The sequence below is a fragment of the Psammomys obesus genome, unplaced genomic scaffold (assembly GCF_907164565.1).
Source record: "Psammomys obesus unplaced genomic scaffold, mPsaObe1.curated_primary_1811, whole genome shotgun sequence".
NCBI lineage: Eukaryota > Metazoa > Chordata > Mammalia > Rodentia > Muridae > Psammomys > Psammomys obesus.
This window is the reverse complement of record NW_026585742.1, coordinates 4,246,328-4,266,487: the sequence shown is the minus strand read 5'-3', so window position 1 is coordinate 4,266,487 and position 20,160 is coordinate 4,246,328. Positions and strand designations below refer to the sequence as shown.

The 20,160-nt window shown below is 40.3% G+C and overlaps 1 protein-coding gene across 7 annotated transcripts; it reads right to left on the bottom strand.

The window, feature by feature from the left end:
- Window positions 1-643: 643 nt before the first annotated feature.
- On the bottom strand, window positions 644-19,456 carry Cep15 (centrosomal protein 15). 7 transcript variants are annotated; one of them, XM_055599184.1, is made up of 6 exons: window positions 19,341-19,456; window positions 18,223-18,254; window positions 16,005-16,128; window positions 5,224-5,298; window positions 1,331-1,453; window positions 644-1,042 (listed from the first exon to the last, which is right to left on the bottom strand). In XM_055599184.1, exons 1-6 carry the CDS (start codon window positions 19,344-19,346, stop codon window positions 1,028-1,030), a joined length of 375 nt encoding a protein of 124 aa, XP_055455159.1. In that variant the 5' UTR covers window positions 19,347-19,456; the 3' UTR covers window positions 644-1,027. The 7 variants fall into 7 exon arrangements, with proteins under 7 accessions (XP_055455159.1, XP_055455157.1, XP_055455158.1 ...); XM_055599182.1 differs by having other exon boundaries at window positions 18,223-18,306; window positions 19,350-19,456; XM_055599183.1 differs by having other exon boundaries at window positions 18,223-18,303; window positions 19,350-19,456.
- Window positions 19,457-20,160: the final 704 nt, after the last annotated feature.

The following is a 20,160-nucleotide window of genomic DNA, read 5'->3' as shown; positions in this document are numbered from 1 at the left end:
CTCCTCTCTTAAAGATGCCTTCAGCTGCTAAGCCGGTACTTTGTATAGCTATGTAACAGCTCTAATATTTTGTGACATTTTGTATTGTGACACTATGGATGAAATTGTCATCGGACTGACACCCTGTGCTGTTTATTCCCTAGTTACAACTGTTAGCACTGCAGAGAAGTGTGCTAACCTGCCAGCACATATTATGGAAACAATGTTATTGTTACCCACACCAACACCCACTCAACAGGACATTTCCAAGATGGCAGGCAACAGGAACGTGTTGCACAATGGATGCTTTACTAGCTTCTTGTTGTTGTTGTTGTGAGGGCTTATGTGTGTTTTAACTTACCCCGGTGTCGGTGTCTTCTTTTAAAAATACAAATGACCTGGGCATAGGGACTCATACCTGTAATCCCAGTACTCAGAGGTGGAAGCAGAAGGATTGCTGTGATTTCAAGCCTACCTTGGGCTATAGAGTGAGACTGTCTTAAAGGCAACACAAAGCACAGAAGGAAAAAGAACTTTCAGCTAGCAGGATAAAACCACAAGTCTGTGATGCAGAACGGTGCACACTCCTCAGCAGACACCGGGCCACAGTGAGGAAAGTGCTCTATACCCACGCAGTGCAAGAGTAGTGACCCACGCACAGCAGTTCTGTTGAGGGCTGTGGCCCACAGCTCTGGGAGTTTATTTACTTTACTTGTAAGTTTTACAGAGTAGAAAGGAGAGGTCAAGTTGAAGGATAACATTGAGGAAGGCATTATTTGTTTTCACAATGTTGGTAATCCTCAAATAAATCAGTCAGAATGCAGAAACCGTTCCCAGCTCTCATCATTCTTTCTCAAACCATTCCGAGTCTTCCTGAAACTGGCCACATATTGAATGCTTTAATAGTTAAGGACTCAGAAAAGTCTGTCTGAGGCACACAGTCTTATGACTCCATATGACTAGTATTGGATGAGAGCAGCTAAGCATGGCAGACTTTCCAGCAGCGTCTTGTTGCTGTTCCGGTAGTAAATAATAGAAAGCATCCACACTAGCTGGAGCTAACCTGTTTAGATGAGAACAAGGGTGAAGGTTTCAAACACACACAGCACTTATTTAGCACCATCATTAACAGACACTCTGTCTGAGCATTAGTTTTAACACTTTCATTGGCAAATCTATAACCAGGCAAGAGTCTAACCGGAGCCTTTTCAGTGGACTCTTATACTGATATTCCACAGAGGAAGCAACGAAACACTAGAAAGCACACCCATTCCCTAGAATTCCTGTCATGACTTACATAGTTTTATAAATACACTTTTTTGAGTAGCATGTGAAGAAGTTATCAGCTCGCCTTATTTTGAAGGGTGTTTTCTGCCTCACTTTGCTTTTCACCACCAATCGGATTCTGTGCTCTTCCTAAAAGGAACTGTTCCCAACTGGGGACATGTTCTTCTACTGATGCCCAGTAACGAGCCTGGAAAAAACAACACAGAAAGAAAGCATATCAAGCAGCTGAACTTGGCTCTTCATAATAGTCTGACTGTTTATTATCTTCAGTGTGTGAGTGTACACTCTCACACACATAGATGTAGAGTGTACTTCCTCTGTGGAATACTTTATGCTAATTTTAGAGGGGAAAAAAAGCTGGCTACATACTAGTGTTAATTTTTAAATTTCTCAACAAACCACAGCCTGGCAGAATTAAGGTTTTAAATTTTATTGTGATTTTATACGCCCTCTTGTGGCCAGTCATGTGATTATTAACAGTGCTGCCATTTATGGTGCCTGTTATTAAATATTTTTGTCTACTATTATAGATCCCATAACTTGGATTATACATATTGAAATGACCACAAAAGATTATACACAAACAATTTCCTCAGAATTAACAGGAGACGATGTGACCTATTCCCAAGAAGAGGAATGTAACTAAGATGTAAAAGGATCCTAAGCCGGCTACTCAGGTGTGTGGGATGGTATATATCCACCTGTCTTTTAAAAAAAATTCTTAACACGACAAACTGTCAATTTTCTTACATTTGTGTATATGTGTATAAATGTGGTGTATGTGTGTGGTCTATGTGTACAAATGTGGTGTACGTGTGTGGTGTATGTGCACCCATGCCCATGGAAACAAAGACACTGGGATGCCCTGTCTCTCACTGTCTGATCCTGAAGTGAGTCTGGCAGCCAGCAAACCCAGTGGTGATCATCCTATTCCTTGCTCCACAGTGCCAGAGTCACAGGCATGCAGGCCACAGCTGGCTTTTTTAGTGGGTGCTGGGATCCAAGCTCAGGTCTTCGGACTTATGCAGCAAGTGCTCTTACCTGCTGAGCCATCTCTCCCACTCTCTAGACCTCTCTAACGAGAGAAAAAAATACTAACACAGCATAGCCATTTTGGTGGAAACGGTTTACAAGTTGAGATGCTGTATTATGTCTGTCTGCTGTGGTCTATGCTGCAGACATCTACAGTATTACTGCACCGTGTGGAGGAGCTTTGATGGCCTTGGAGGGACCTCTAAGGAGGCCCAAGTTTATGTCGCATGATGGCATTTTCTATTGGATCCACACTATCAGTATTTTGGGGGGTAATTCAGCACTGAACATATAATTTTCACTCTGAGCATGACAAACCTACAGTGGTTCTGCTGTTTGATGATGGTGTGAGAGACTAAATATCTATACATCTGTGCATGTGGTCTGAGAAACAGCTTGACATATTTAAGATAAAGGTTACCCTGCTGTGCCAGAGTAGCTCAGAATACCATCCAAGGCCAGAGATGGGGGAGGGAGGTTCTGTGCCATTCACGGCTGAATTAACCACTATTGTGTGGGCCCTGTATGTGCTAAAATAAGGCATTGGTGAATTCAACAAAGGAGGACATAGCCAATGCATAACTTTGTGCCAGAGTTTTTTCTGCATTTGATCACTGCTCTTTCTTATTACCCTAAATGACACAGAAAATTGAAGGGCAGATTCTCAGCCTCTACTTTTGAGTCTATTCTTATCCCCAGTTGGACAAAAAGGAAAATTACATCTGAGAAAGCTCATTAGAGGTAGAATATGAAACTATTTTATATGTAGTGAATTCCCATCCACCACAAACACATCCATATACCAAATATGGCTCAGTTTTGCTAACCATTTTCCCAATCTGCTTTTGAAAAGCAGAGTTAATAGAAGTGTTTGTATTGTGTGGTAAGCACAGTGGTAGACATTTATTCCTTCCTTTTTTTAATCTTCCTTTTTTAATTCTCTCACTGTGTAGACTCACAGCAGTTTCCTGCCTCAGCCCTCTACTATATATACTGGTAATATGCATCTGAATGACTTTGGCCACATCCCAGCCAAGGAACTCAGTTGTGCCTCCTTACATTTCCAACAAGCACTCTTTGGTTGAGCACACTGTCACTTGAAAGTCACAACCTATGTCTGTTATGGTTCATCAGAGCAGTTGCTTCAATGTGACAAGAGTGAGAAGACAGGTTTTTGTTGTTGTTGTTGTTTTATTTTTGTTGTTGTTGTTTTGTTTTTTGATACAGGATTTCTCTGTGTAGCCCTGGCTGTCCTGGAACTCAGCCTATAGATCAGGCTGGCCTCAAACTCAGAGATCCACCTGTGCTGGGATTAAAGGCATGCACCACCACGACTGGGAAAGACAAGATGTTTTCATAACATTTCTGTTTTATGCTCCATGAGCCTTGGTTAATACTGATGTACTATTTAGGGATGAGCACCAAGTCTCTTCTCAGCACTGGGACCAGTTCTACACTGCACTGACTGCTGCCCACTGCAGAAAAATGTTTCTCTGACCTGGATGACAGCAGCCAAGGTCTATGGGTATACGCATAAATATTTGGAAGGCAATCTGACAGCATGTCCACTTAGGAAAATAACAATACTCTAGGGCCTACGACCTCCATAGACATGGACTTTCAACTAGGATTCCAGTATCAAGCAAGAAGTTCCATCCTGTGGACCAGGCTTCAAATCCAATCAGAAAGCATTTAGTTACCCCCTTAACAGTTGTGAAACTATTGCAGCAGGCAATATCTTGCCTGGCAGTTTGGTAGTGCAGCATGTAGGGTTCAATACTAGGTAAGACCATTGATGTATTTTCTGTCCCAGCAGCTGACACAGCACCTCTAGACACCATGAAACATGGTCAGCAGAGAAGAAGTTTCCTGTTGGTTAGAAATTCACTTCTCTATGTCTGGAAGCCAAATGTACAGAGTCTTCAGCATAGAGTCTTACCATGCATTTATAGTAGGTAACCAAGTGTAATGGCAATAGCAATAGGCTTTGCTGTCTTGGAATCCTCTCAGGCTTCTTGACCAATAACTCATTGAAAGCTAACCAATTTTCTGTTAAAAGCTTACGTATTCTGGGAGTGACACTGTTTACTTCTGCAGGGCAATTTGAAGAGGAGGGAGAAAGAATGTGGAAGTCAGAGGATGGCAATGACTGCTGTGAAATGCTGTGGACATGACATGACTACAACAGGCATGAACTCACAGTTGCTGTGGTTACCTACACAAGAGCAAACTGGGCAAAACCCCAGCAGAGATGGGGTAGATCATCTCCAGGCCCCATAGCATACCAAAAAACTACTGGCCAGGGGCAGTTGCTGGGGAGGGAAACTTGTTCCTTGTTGAGGGTGTGGTAACTGGTAGGCTTGCCATGCTGCAAAGGATCCCTCACATCCATCTACATACGGCAGCTCTAACTGGACTCAACAGGTTACTTTTAAAGAGGGGAGGAAAAGCACAGGATAGAGATAGATATGATCTCTATGCATAAATGAGTATTTCAAAAGTTAAAACAACTCATTCCATTAGAGAACTAGGTTGGCTAGCAGGTAAAGACACTTGCTACTGAGCCTGATGACCTGAGTTTGATCTCTATAATCCACATAACGGAAGGAGAAAAACAACTCTTGCAGGTTATCTTCTGACCTTGACATATGTACCACAGCATGTGGGCATGCATGTGCACTTATACATGTACTTGTGCAAACTCGATGTAGATTTAAAAAAAAAATATCAGTTTCAATTATGTATTTTTTTTCATCATGCTATGCCTTAATTACTAGCTACATATAAAACATTGTACTGTGGCTATAAAAAGATTAACCAAACCCTTCTTGCTTATTTTACTAAGTCAACCTGGGCAATACAGCTGGGAAGCCCTCGTTTAACTTGCAGGGAATTTAGGAGTTGTTACAGTTAACAGGGTCTTACCTCAAGAGAAAGCACAGCAGGCTGCGGATGTGGGGTGAGCCTGGTCTGTAATGACTTCTCTGCAGCATCCATGTCCTATAACAGACAACAGCATTTTAAAACTGAAGTGTATTTGTGTGTAAATAAATGGCAGCTACACCCGCAGTGCCTGCACCCCAAGTCTCTCACTTCAAGCCCTTCTCTAAATACAAGTGAGTTCATGCTGTGATGGAGGGACACAGGAAGAGGAACCCTGACTACAAATCAAGGAACTCACTTCCATTAAGAGTGAAGGATTTCTCATTTAACATAGGGGCATTGGTGGCAGTTTTGTGTGTTCTACTTTTTTACTTGGAATAACTGTAATGTCAGTAATTACTTTGAAAAAAATGCTCAGAGTTATCTGGGCACAGTGGCACATGCCTGTAATCACAGCTCTCTGGGAGGCAGAGGCAGGTGGATCTCTGTGAACTGGCGGCCAGCCTGGTCTACAAAGCCCGTGACAGCTAGGGCTACACAGAGAAACCTCAAAAAAAAAAAAAAAAAAACATGCAGTAACATGTTGGTGTGTGGTTGGGTGTGGTGAAGCATGCCTATCATCCCAGAACTTGGCAGGCTACGGCAGGAGGACTGAGTTCAAGGCCAGTCTGTACTACATAAGAAGACCCTGATACAAATAGCTGCACAGCAAAAATGATCAGAGCATTAATTACGTTAGCTTTAAGAGCACCTGAAAAGAGCTGAAGTGGAACAATAACGAAGCACTGAGATGAAAACTAGATGTGCAGACTCATACTGCAGGGTTCAGTCCCGGCAGATGATATGCCTAGCATATAAATGGTACATGTTTTTATCAATATTCCAATTTAGAATGTTATAGCATGCAAATATTTCACATAGTTAAGCTCAATGAGTTACCTTGCTACTTTGTAACAGAGGATTTAACTAATGTGCTACTACATATGTCTAACCTTTTGACACTTTGAAATAACACTATCATCTACAAAGTCCATGTCTGTGAACTACATAATCAAGTTAGCCCCTTCCCATCTCATAATGGTTTAAGTAAAAGTATGCAATTCTCTGCTTGCTTGTATCAGAGCTATCCCTGGCCATGTGTATGCAGCCCTCAGGCTGGTGGCTAAAAGCACCTACAGATCTTTAGGACTGGATTTTCATGTTAATTGAAATGGGTAGTGTCACTGCCAGGCAGTACATTGTTTAGTCGATGGTATTTACCAATGGGAAGTGCCATTGCTAGGAAGTACATAGCTTAGTAAATGGCATTCACCAATGGGAAGTACCATTGCCAGGCAGTACATAACTTAGTAAACAGCATTCAGCAATGGGAAGTGCCATTGTTAGGCAGTATATCACTCAGTGGATGGCATTAAAAAACCACACTTAAATTTGTAGTTTAATTTCAAGACAAGTATCTTTTCTTTTATGGTTGTAAAAACAGCAGAGCAACTGAACTTAACCTGGTATAATTTTTACTTCCCCATACACTTAACCACACGCACAGAAATGTAGGGCTCTGCATGTTGATGCAGAAACATTTAAGTCTGGTTAAGAAACGCTGCTCCCCAAACCAGCACCACCACTGTCTAGAGCACACTCACTACCTTAAGCTCACAGAGGTCTGGGTGCAAGGCTTGCCATATTCTGTGCCTCCTTTGAGCTTGGTGAATTGCTAGCAAAAAGTTCTCTTGATCCATGCACATGCATCAGAGCAATCTAACTAGAGGGCTGTTGGACAGACGGAGAGAAATGGAAGAGGGCGTGGGAGTGGGGTGTGAAGAAGCCAATGCTGAACAGGAGAAAAAAGATAGCAGATGGTAGCGGCGGGAGCAAGGAATGGGTGTGAAATGTAAAAAGAAAAACAGGAAATTCCCTAAAGGGACTCCCCAAAGTTGCACAACCATTAATGCACCTGCTGTCTAGGGGAAGGTGACTTGAAGGAAAAATATACAATTTAGGGATATAAAAACTGAGGTTAGCATGTCTATCCCCTACCAGAAGTTTATAGCTAAGACACAAGCTTAGGGCAGATGCTGATGCCATGACAGAGACAGAAGTATGACTTTGATGTGAATTTTTTTAATTGATATTTTACAAGGTTTGTGAAAGTTAAAATTTATTGTTAGTAATCCAGTAAACAGAACACAGAGTAATTATGCCCTCAGCTCAGCCAGGACTCCAAGAACTTCCTGTCAGTGGCAGATCTGTGTGACACTTAGCTCTCATATTATCTAGACTTTTCTTGAAGATAGAAAATGAGGACACTGAGTATCTCTTACAGAGAAGTAGATGTGCAAACAAAAAAGCAGATACCAGCAGAGGCAGATATTGTGTTCACCCCACACTACCACATCACTGAAACGACTTGAGGCTCTCGGTGACCTCTTGCTCTGCTCTTGAGCTGGCTTGGTTTTCTTTCCTTACTTCTAAGTATGGTTACTGTTTGCTGTTGTTGTTTTGTGACGCCTCTTCCGCAGCTTCACCCACTACTGCAGAGGAGGGCCAGGCTTCCACTTAGCCTCTCCTCCTCTTCTGAGTAAAGGCCCTTGCTGAGTGGCCTGCGTGCTGCTGGGGTCTCAACAGCCAGGTGCCTCTGCTGCAGCCTCCATCCTCCTGCCACCTTATTCCTTGCTAGGGGGATCCCAAAGCTTTCTAGACTATTCTTTGAGGATGCCTTTCAATGCCTCCACTTCATTCCCAGTGTCATGGTCTTATTACTGATTCATTCATTCAAGTGCTCACCAAGTACTTGCTTTGAATCATGCCAAGAGAATATTTTATTTCATAACTGTCCTAGGATTGATTTGTTGGTTAAACAACCTCTTGAAATTTATCCTCATATACCTTAGAGTCAAGAACAATTGACGCCTAGTAAACAGGGGTAGTTTTGACTTTTTTTCCTGACTGGAGTAAAACAACTGAACAAAGCCAGCACAATCTGATTAGCACATTTTGTAACAAGTTATCCCCTGATATCCTCACACAAGAGCCTCCCCTCTGACAGCGGTATATGTGACCAAAGGTATACATATATCTTTTATGTGCACTTAAGGATCCACTAAATGAATAAGTACAATGTCAAAGTTTCCTGAGCAACTCAGAAACTTAAAAGGAAAAAAATGGTACTGAGGCTGGGAGAGGAAAAAGTAGACGGCAAGAACAGGCTACACTTACTTGCCTATAAACTGTGACTCTGTTTTAGAGATCTGCCCCTAGACCCTTAAAGTTTGAGCAATGTCTGGTCTTGATGTGGCTTGATATCCCAGGGTTGATTGATATCCATGAGAGGCCTTCCCTTTTCTGAGGAGAAGAGAAGGAGTGGATGGGGCTGGGGGAAAGGAGGTGTGGTGGCGAAAGGACTGGGGGAAGAGGAGGGAGGAGAAACTGCAGTCAGAATGTAGAGTAAATAAATAAACTGATTAATATAAGAAAAGACTGACCAGTTACAGAACATGAAAAAGCAAGCATCAGAAGTTGGCAACCAAGCAAAACAGGTATACTGTATTGTTGGTGGCATAACCAATAGCTGGTCTTTGAACATAGTATTGACTAAACTTTCCTGGTAGAACAAGCCCTAGAGACAAAAGTGCCTTACTTAAAAGCACCTCCAGTGGTCATAATGGTGGCAGTAGTAATGTCTGTATAAGCAGCTGCCGCCCTTATCAAGTTGGAAATGAGGGGATAAGGGTGCATCTCAGTAGTATAGTGATAGCACAGCATGAATGAGGCCTTGGTATCAATCCCCAGCTTGCGCTTGTACACTAGAAACTAGAAATTGGTAAGTTTTAAATTGCGTACCCTTCTGAGTGGTATAGCAAAGTTTCATGACTTCCCACCCTGTTCTTTGTGGGCTCTATACCATTTCTTGCTCAGTACATGCATAGCACATATGCTACACTGTCACTTGGCAGCTGTCTGGGTTGTTAGATTGGCCTTTAAAGTATCACAGGGATTGTATCTAAGTAACCCTGTGTGGTAGGCAAATACTTGGTGACTTACCTCATCACAGAGGCACAGTTTTACATCCTAAGAAGGGTGAACACAATACAGCATCTTGAAACTACATCTACCCAGTTTTTATTAGAATGTAACCATCCCACTTTAGTGCTGTTAATTCTTTTCTGTGCCTTACTTTTAAATTAAGCCTTCTTACAGGTGTGCAAATATAAGCGTGAATAGTGAACACAGGATCCGGCATTATCCATGGATCCAGATGTCTGCTTGGCCATCTTGCAGCATATGCTCCACAGATTAGGGAGACAGGTATGCTGGTATTGGGAAGCTCTTCATGGACCAAGCATGTGGATTTGTTTTTCAAACAAGTTTTACTCTGTGCTCAGGCTTACCTCAAATGCACAGCCGTCCTGCTTCACTTCTCAAGATTACAGGTGTGAGCTATCACACAGTTCAGGACTGACTGAGGTTTCTGGTATAAGGGAAAACATTAGGGGCACAAAAATCAATGGCTTTAAGCTAAAAACCCTGCAGTCCTTTGACTGAATTGGAATTACTGATAGGAGCTCTTGTTGTATCTTATCTTAAAAAGGAAAATCAAAGAAGTTGCAATAAATAGTTCCAGTGCCCAGATTGAGAGCTCTAAATATATTTCCTGCCAAAAGGAGCCAAAGCTCCTTGAAGCAATGACCAATTCCAAGTCTAGATGGCAAATACAGGCGGCTGCAAGAACTCATCAAGTCAGAAAGAAAGGAAACTGTCAAAGACTGTTACTATATGGCAGAGGCATTCAGGGCAGACTTGGAGAAGCTTCCATTTGATAAGAATAACCTCACCTAAATACAAAAATAAAAAGTCACAAAGGACTGAGACATTTCAAATCTCAGGTAAATTCAAAGCAATAGCTCCCAAGTCACCCTGGAGGAGTGGTGGGAAACTGAACTGTCTTTAGAGATGGCTCAGTGGTTTGGTTCCCAGCACCCAAATCAGGGGCCGCACAAGCACCTGCAACTCCAGCACCAGGGAATAAGATGCCCCCTTCTGGCCTCCAAAGCACCAGCACTCATGCACATAACATAAAACTAAAAACAAATCTTTATAAAAGAACTAAATACAATGCAAGAGCTATGACTCAGTGGTTGCCTAACACGAACAAGGGCTCGTATTTGATTCCTAGGTCTGAAAAATTCACAAAAGGAATCAAGTATTCAGTGTTCTGTTTCTGACATTAACCATATGTAATTAGGTAACGGACACATAGGGCAGATTCTCTTTAAACAAATAAAAATCAGAAGTCAAATGAGAAAGAATAAAATAACTGGAACACATATTTGATTTTTTTTTCCTTTCTACACTTGAGTGTTGCTGTGTTACCATAGCTACCCTAAGGTTGTTTCATTGTTGAGACTGGCTTGGAGCTTGGAGCCACCCATGCTGGCAGCTCTGAATGTTGTGATTTTTGTGTCCTGAGCTATACAGCCTTTAGAATATTTTCTAGTCAGCGACCACCAACACTGAAGTACTCCTCCCCCAAATAGCAAACTCAAATTTGATGAAGTTTCTAGATTTCCACTCTTAATACTATACCTGTTAACCTAGCCTACCAGGGCTTGAAATGTGCCACCTGCGAGTTACAATGGACTTACATATAAGATACACACCACAATTTGAAGGTTAGTGAAAAAAATATTTTGAAAGCAAACATTTGCAATATTTTATAAATAATTCAAAAAGTTAGCTTACTCTCATCTTTAATTTTGTGGTTCTGGGGATCCAGCCCAGGCCTTGTGCATGCTTGGCTGAGCTGCTTCTTTTGTCTTTATTAAAAGTAGTTTGTACTTGTCATTTGCATCCAGGTAACAGTTTATTCAAGTTCCTGCTTAACTACTGTTCTATGACGGTTTCTAGTAGAGGCTCTACTCTTAGTAGAGGCTCTCATTTTACTTCTGATTGTAATGATTTCCTAGCCTATGCTGGCCTTCAGGGCTTGTCCAACTCACTGTGACCACAGAACTCAGCCTTCTGTGTAAAGCTGAGTTTTCTGGGAGGTGAGCAGGCAGAGATTACATTTTATAAAACAGAAGTATTCATACAAACAAAATCCCCTCTCTCCTCTGAATGTACACCATTCATGCTTGTTTTTAAGGTTGAGATTCTATTTAATACTAATAAGAAAAAGTCACCCAGCCTGCATTTTTTTTTCTTTTGTGACATTTATTGACCGAAATTTGACTCCAAATTTGACTGTCTTCCTTCACATTCATGTTCTAAGATGTCAAATATTTGATGGAATGAGTCTTTTCCTTATGCTTCCCTTAAAAAAAGTTCTCTGACATTTGAAAGACAAATTTATAGTTGGCAGATAAAATAATGGACTTGGTTAGAGAATTTCTGTACATACATGACACTATATTTTGTTTTCATTAATCCCTTTCCTCTTGTTAGTTCTTTTCTGCCTGCCCCACTTTGGTTTTCATGCTACCTGTTCCAAATGACTTTACAGAAGTGGTATCATAGTCACTGCAAATTCTGTTGAGATAAAAAATATATGTATAAGTAACTTTGTGATGAATGACTGTAGGTAAATAAGTCTCCCTAGTGAGAATGAGGTCATGTGTCTCCTCTTAAATTTTCTCTTAAATATTACCTTTTAGTGGAATAAATGGCACTATACTATACTATCATGAGTAGAAGGAAAGTAGCTTAGAATTTTATTGCAAATAGAAATCTGATTTCTTACATTTTCTAGCTGTAGACACAGAAATGCTATTGACTTTTGTATCTTTATTGTGCTAGATTTACTCAATTCATAATACTTGGTGTTTTCAAAGTCACACCCATATAATAGAAAATGTTGTTTCATCATCCTTTTCAAAAGAACCTGATGCCTTGTAAATGTTTATTATATTGGTCCAAAGACTTCAAGAAGGTCAAATAATGGCTAGTAAGAGAGATCATGGCTGTTGTGTTAGGGTCTGTTACTGTGCACATTTTAATAGAGAACCATCTGTAAGGTGTGTGTACCTCCACGGTGCCTATCCTAGAGGTTACTACCCTGTTCTTGACAACATATTAGAAGTAATTACGCTATGGTTTACTTTTCTGTGAACAATTAGGTCTGACTAGTGTTTGTCATTGTTCTAGAAGAGTCCTTGGACATCATGAAAAGGTTGAAGCGAAGAGGGCAGGCAGGTCAAGTTTACTTTTATCTATTTTTAAACCTTCGAAAAATATTTAATGTTAAAAAGAATTTTTAACCTTTCAATAAGAATCTAATGTAATATGCATGCTATTTGCCTTTGCCATAAGCTGGGCCTGGTGGCACAGGCCTGTAATCCCAGATACCCCAGAGACTGAGGCAGGATGATGATGATGATGATGATGATGATGATGATGATGATGATGATGATTGCACATTCATTGCCTATCTAGGCAGCAGAGTAAGTTTAAGAGCAGTATGGGAAACTTAGATTCTATTTTAGAATGCTAAGTAGGCCAGCGGGATGGCTCAGTGGGTAAGCATACTTGAGAGCCTGAGTCAGTCTCTAGAACTCACATGGTAAACAACAGAAAACTCTTCCATAAATTATCCTCTGATGTTCACAGAAATGTGTGGCACCGTCTCCCCCAATATATAAATAAACAGTAAAAAAGGGCTGGGGATAGAGGTCAGCAGTGGACTGCTTGCTTAGCATGTGCAAGATATTGGGGTGATTCCCCACTCTTCCAGCCCCCATAGAAGCAAAACCTCTCTTGGGAAATGGGAAGTAGTTCTCTGGTAAAGTATGGGTTTAGTATATTTCAGTGCCTGGGTTTATTCTCTAGCACCCTATCTCCCCAGAAAATATTTCGCAACACAAAATTCTACAATAGCCAGATTCTATTTATCTTACTTTTACACAGTGATTTATATATAAGTACCATTAATACTGCTTTGAAAGTTTTTTTTTTAAATGAAAGCAACACAGTATTTAAGGATATACATGTAATTAAAGTGTATAAAGCATGGGCATGGAAGATAGCATGTCTAGCAGCAACATCATGCCTGCAATGCAGTAAGCGTTAACTACTAAGTCGAATGAGGCCAATACTAAGAAGACGGGTTTTCAGTTTCTAAGAAGAGTTTTCAGTTTCTTTTCACTATGATAGTCCAGGAAAATGCAGAATATGAAACTCATTTCTTGCAATTATGGAAGGCACTGCATCCCCTTCCTGATACACTGATGTTCCTGAACTTAAGATAGACTATATCTATAGAGCCATGATTTGAACATCAAGTTGTAATGCATTTGCTATACCCAATCCATAGAACTTTACAAAATATAAAACTGAATTTTATATAAATACTTATAACGTAAATAGAGCTTTATATAAAACTGAATTTTATATAAAATATAGAAGAAAATATAAGGACAATGAGTTGATGACTATTTTTTAGCTTCTCTTCTTACCTCTATTAAGGAATAGTTTATTCATTTAAAAAATTAATTTTCAGGTGTATATGTATGTTTCTGAGTGTGTATGTCTGTGTACTATGTGTGTGCAAGAATCCGTTGTGGACAGAAGAGCTATCAGATCCCCTGCAACAGGTGTTATGCATGGTTGTGAGCAAGCATGTGGATATTGAGGGTAGAACTTGGTCCTCTGGATAAGCAGCCTATGCTCCTAAACATTGAGCCCTCTTTCCAGCCTAGTGCCCTGTGCTTGAATCATCTATGGAGAAAATCAATCTTACTTAACTATTTGTGTTTGTATGTTTGTGTGTATTTGTGCACATGTGTGCATGGTTGTATCAGGAAGCTTAGAGATCACATATCAGTTGCATATAGGAAGCAGGAGGTACAAACTAAAAGTGAGGTGGGGGGAGATGGAAAGATGGCCCAGTGGTTAAGAGCACTGACTGCTCTCTCAAAGGACTTGAGCTCAATTCCTAGCACCCACATGGCAGCTAACAAACTGTTTGTAACTCCAAGATTTGACACCCTCACATAGACACTCATGTAGGCAAAACACCAGTGGACATAAAATAAAAATAAATAAATTTAAAAAAAAAAGAAAGAAAAGAAAGTGAGGTGAGGCTATAAACTGTTAAAGTTCATCCAAAGTGATATACTCCTCCACCGAAACTGCACCTCCTAAAGGATCTGTTATCTTTCCAAACAGCACCACTAACTGGACACCAAGTATTCAAATACACAAGCCTACAAGGAGCATTTTTTTTATTCAAACCATTACAGTCTCTGAACAAACACAACTTTGTGTATTGTGACTTTTCAAGCTAGTTAGTTCACAATACCACTAACTTCAATACAGCTATTCATCTTTTTGTTCTTGACTGTTTTTATTAAGAATCCAGCGGAACAGTTCGATTATTTAAACACAGGTAAGATTTAGAGACCTCAGAGGTCTCTATGAAAGTTTTTGCATCAGTTCTGTCTTATTAATTATGTCTAATATTCAGAACAAAAAATTATAGCAAAATCATAAATTTATGCAAAATGATTTTGAAAATGTGGGGAAACTCTCTATCCTAAAAATGCCTCAAGTTCCTTATTACTCTTTATCTTCATAGTCTCCTTCTATTCCATGGGAACTTGGTATCCGATCATGAGAACTATCAGTCTTTTATAATAAAAGGCTCACACACTTCTGACATCATTTAATCTGCAGCCTCCCTGAAGAGAGAACTTGGATTTATTCTTACTTTGTTATCTCTACTTTCAGCTCTAGGCATTCATCAAATGCTTGCTCATTAAAAGAAAAATACTTGAAAACCAAATATCACATCACTTGCTACAGGTAGTGGCAATCAAGTCTTCCAATTTAGTTTCTCTAACTTTTCACAGCAATTTCCAGAATATCCTATATATTTCCATTTAAAAATAAATATTGTTAACACCATTGGGCAAGTAAGACATATGGCAATATAGAATGCTTTGGTAGCACTATGGCTGTGACTTAAATTACTGTGGATCAAACTGCCAGAAGCTGAGAAGATAACTGAATTTTCCTCTCCCTTTATCCTGTAGTGAGGATAGAAGATAGCTGTATCATGCCTATCGATGAAAATATTTAACAATAAAAAACTGAAAACACTGCTTTATAACTTAAATAATATAGTCTTACTACCAAATGTTTTAGTCATAGGATCTCTTGGAAGCTTGAATGGAAGCAAACTCTAGGGTTTTAATTATGGATGAAGCCACACAATTCTGGAAGCATAGTATAGCAAGCAGCCAAAAATGTTACACATATGATTTTATTCCAAATGGGCACATTGGCCAAATGGTGAGGCCCTGCACAGTCATACACTTTGACCACCTACTCCATAGCCATCCAAAGAAGTCTGAGAAATGAGCTCTCACATGATGAACTCTGTATATTTTCTGTGGGTTCGTTGGGCAGAATCAAATGGTTCATGTTTTCGTGCTGCTTAGTTTTTGAGTTGGGTCTATACATATCACAGCTTAAGGTCTTCGAGGTCCTTCCTTGAAATGGAAGAATATGAAAATGTAAGGATACACTTTCTGCTGCTTCTTGCACAAAGGTGACCTTAATAGTCTTCCTGTCGTCATTGATTTTTTTGTTGTTGTTGTTGTTGACAGAAAGGAATTTAGCTCATGTAACCTCAAAATTTTTTTTTTTTTCATTTTTAAAAGGCAAGAATCCATATGCTATTTGCCTAACTAACATGGGCTTGAAAAAGACACTGGCTCATTAATTCTGTTTGTTAGTAAAAACAAAAAAATGATACGAGTCAAAATCATAAGAAGCATGTAAATACCTCAGGAAGAGGGAAACATCTATAGCCAAGTCATGGAACTTACCAGGAGGAGACTACGGTTCCTTTTAGAAGCAGTCTCAGTGCCTTGCAGGAGAGATGCCCTTTGTGTGTTCTGATCTCCAAATTTATTCTTCATTTTCTGGAGTAACATTAATCTTTGTGATAGTCTGGGGAAAAAGTGAAGATTATATAGAAAGGAAAAAATTGAAAAGCAAACATTTTATTGCTTGACCAATACATAACATTCTCAACTATGGCCTGTAATTGAAAGCCAATTATTGTGTCAACTAATGAGACAATGAAAAGTAGATAGTTTATTATGTCTTAAGTCAATCTGGATAAAATTATTTTTTATTTCATTAACATATACTTCCCAAATGCCAAAATACATGCCTCTGTTTTTTAGCCTCTATGGTCTTTTGAAATTATTTTAGAGTGTTGAAGATATGTAATTTTCTGTGGAGATGCAAACTGTAATACATAGCTCCTTGTCCACAGTTATAGATACCTCCCCACACATATACACTGCTCTAACTTGCTATAGGAAACCTTCTGCTTAGCACTTCAGTACCCCTGAATCTCATGTTACACATTTAGAATTGTGCTAAACTTCCATATGTTTGAAGAAGCAATAAAAATATTTTTTATCTCTTTTTCCAAGAGAAAGATGATGGTTTGATATGGGAGTGAGAGGCAATATGTATGCATTGCATGCATGCTAACAAGGTAAACCAGTGTTCGAAGGAATGAGTAAAAGTTATGAGTAAATTTTTTATCTACTTCATTAGAGATAATACACTTGAAAATTTTCTTGTTCATTTTTATAAGTTTTTGGATCCCCTAAATGATAAATGAAAACTTATGTACAATGATTAAAAATATATAAAGGGTATACAGAATATTACATAATGAGATAAAATAATAACAGCATAGTAAATATGTCAGAGGTTCTCAAAGAACACTGTTTTATAGGGATGTCTTGAAAACAGAACTAAAAAACTGAAGTAAATAAACTTTTTTTCATTTTTGTTTTATAAGAATAATATACTAGAAGACCAAAGAGAGCTCGGCATGGTGGAGCACACCTGTAATCCCAGCACCTAGGGAGGCAGAAGCAAGCAGATCTCTTGAGTTCGAGGCCAGCCTAATCTACAAATCCAGTGTAGGACAGCCATGGCTACACAGAACCCTATCTCAAAAAAAAAAAAAAAAAAAAAAAAACAAAAAAAAAAAAAAAAAAAAAAAAAAAAAAAAAAAAAAAAAAAAAAAACAAACAAACAAAACAACAACAACAAAAAAAAAAACAAAAGAAAAAGAAAGATGAGGAGGAAGAAGAGGAGGAAGAGCAGGAGGAGGAGGCAACAATGATGAAGATGACTAAAGAGCAGGACCTGATAACTAGTTAAACTACAGGAAAACCTGAGAACCCACAGATAGATGAAGAACACTAATATTAACTATAACATCATGACTACCTACATAATATGCTGGACCAAGTACAAAATGATTAAAGACTATGACACTGGGATTTTAAAGCAAGTGCAAAGCCTATGACTGTACAGGTCACATTCCATGAACATAAAGCCAGCTCTAAATGAAAGATTTTGCGAAGTCCACTGAAAGCCATGCTTGGAGCTAGAGAGGTGCCTCAGAGGTTATGTGTTCCTGCTGCTTTTCTTGAGGACTTGAGTTTAGTTCTCCACATAAAAAGTCAAACTAGCTGCAAATCTTAGCTCCAGGGGTTGTGGGTTCCCTGGCCATCTGTATTCACACATGCACATTTATACATAAACACACGATTAATTAATTAAAAGTAATAATAAAAGTTTAAAATTTTTAGTTAAAAAAAAAAAAAAAGAGCCAGGCATGGTGGTAACCACACTTACTCCAAGCATTTGGGAGACAGAAGCAGAAAGATCAGGAGTTCAAGATCAATTTTGATTTTTTGGAAGGTCAAGGCCAGTCTGGATTACATGAGACCCTGACTCAACCCCTGCCACCAGAAAATTTCTATTAAATACTAATGTGAAGTTTAGAAAGTGTGAAGGATGGGGCCATGTTTAAATTAATTTTAAAAAGTAAACAGATACATAGATGTGTGGAGCATAATTCTGCCTTTAACCTTCTTTTTAAGAGACAATGAAATTATCTACAATAAAATCTTATGTCAATGACATTCACGTTTTTAAGTGTTCCATGCATGTCTCACCAATAAAGCTGGCATGTACCCCGTATTTGGAGTATCGTGTTCAAAAACTTACATTGCTTCATGTCTTTTAGAAAGGTGAATTTCCTGAGTGAACAAGGAAGACATCTTTAAGCAAAGCTGGGCTATACGCTTTCTGCTAAATAATAAAAACATTTAGTTATTTTTTCCCATGTGTCCAGCTATGCAATTTGATCATTTAGTACTGTAACAACTGACAATTTCATGTATAATGTGAAAGAATGAACTCAAACACATTTTTATTAATGATTTTTTTTTTTCATTTGCCAGATTCAAAACACCATGGATCAGGTAAAGTCAACACATTTTATATTTCCTACCTCCACCCAAGCTTTAATCTTAAAGAGAATTTAAACAAACAAGCAGTGGGTACTAAGACTAGTGGACATTTTATCAGACAGGAAAAAAAAAACTATAGAAAAATTCAACGGAGGAATAACCATGGCCCTTAGGCGTGTGCACACACACACACAGACAGAAAGGCAAACAAGCGTGATAACCAACTGGAAAGTCATGCTCTTCCCTTCGCTGGAAGACGGCCCAGTTGTACCATCACTCTTCCAAACAAAGGAAGTATTTTTCCATGTGTAACTTAGGAAAATCTCAGTAGGTACTCTCATTTGGAGAGTGTCTGCTTCACACTCCACACCGGGTGCTGCCTCCCTTCGACTAAAGACCTTGCACCGTTCCAGACGGCCGTCTAATGAAGTGCTCTGAAAGGCTGAAAAGCACAAAAGTGAAAGGTGCCCCACATACGGGAGAAAAGCACACCAAAGACGTCCCGTAAAGAGGTTTTCCCAAAACTTTCTGAAATGAAACACTCATCCCTGAACCGCCCAGGGTCGTAGGCTGACGGGAAGCCTCAGCTTCTGGGTCAGCACAGGGACCCGGCCTGGCTGCAGCAGCTTCCTTCTCCCCGCAGGGCGGCCCGCAGCACTGCGGACAGCAGCCGCCTCAGGCCCAGCATCCTCGCCTTCTGCCCGGCGAGTTCTGTAGCCGAATAGAGCAGCGTCCAGGAGCCCCCGGAAAGCCATTCCTGGTGACTCAGTTCCTCTCCGGCGCACTTCAAGAAAAATTCTGCCTTTTGAAGGGAAGAAGCGCCCAACAGCCCTCCCACCTCCCGCCTTTCGTCCCCAGAAAACTCGTAAGGACCTTCATCACCTGGCTCTCCCCTTAATAGCTTCCTCATCAGCCCACTGGCCTCGGAGGCCAAGGGACAGGGCCACACTGCGCCCACCTCTGAGCTCTTCCGGGCACGCGCCACGGAGTACGCCTGCGCAAGACGTGGGCGCGGCCAGGCAGCCATCTTTGCGTGCTTTACGCTCCTGACGTCAGCGTCCTAAAGCCCAGGTTTCTGATTGTTGGGTTCCTCGGGGAGAGTGAGACTGTGGACGGTAGCCTAACGGGGTTAGGAGCCTGGAAGAAGGTCTGCCGATGCAAGCTTTTACACTTTGAAAAAGTGGGCTCTGCGTATGTTAAAAAGCCTTCGGGGAGGACAGCTGGCTTCCCGGAGCCTTGGGATGTTCCAGCAATGTGTATAGAAGACGTGGGGGGCTGAGGGGGCTTCCGAGCCTTCTAAGAGGCTTGCCATTCAGTTCATTCATCAGGTGGCTGCAGAGTGGCCTCTCGCCCTGGGCTCCACACAGAGCAGTGTAGCAAGCGCACAGCTTTGGGTTCTTTAGCTTCCGGGCCCCACCCCCAAGGGGCGAAAGTGTGCCCTTAAGCAGCATCATTTTATTCCCTGAGATAACTGTGAGAGAGTGGTACTGTTCATTCTCAGCTCATAGAAAAAGACAGGGAAGAGTGATAAGTTGGCCTAAAGGTTACGAGGCTGGTAAAGGGTAAAACGAACTTGAGATACTTAAATGAGGTTTTCCTCCTGTATTACTTATGGTAAATTTAGCACCTACTTTTTAGACCATTTGAACTCAGTGTCTCCTTTGTTTTGAAGCCTCTTTGCTATACCCGTAGG

Coding starts and splice junctions, on each gene's coding strand:
- Cep15 (XM_055599180.1), bottom strand. CDS start 18,808: ATGAGAGTACCTACTGAGATTTTCCTAAGTTACACATGGAAAAATACT. Junction 16,129..18,222: donor TCTAAAAGACATGAAGCAAT/GTAAGTTTTTGA, acceptor CTTTTTCCCCAG/ACTATCACAAAGATTAATGT. Junction 5,299..16,004: donor GGAACCGTAGTCTCCTCCTG/GTAAGTTCCATG, acceptor TGTCTGTTATAG/GACATGGATGCTGCAGAGAA.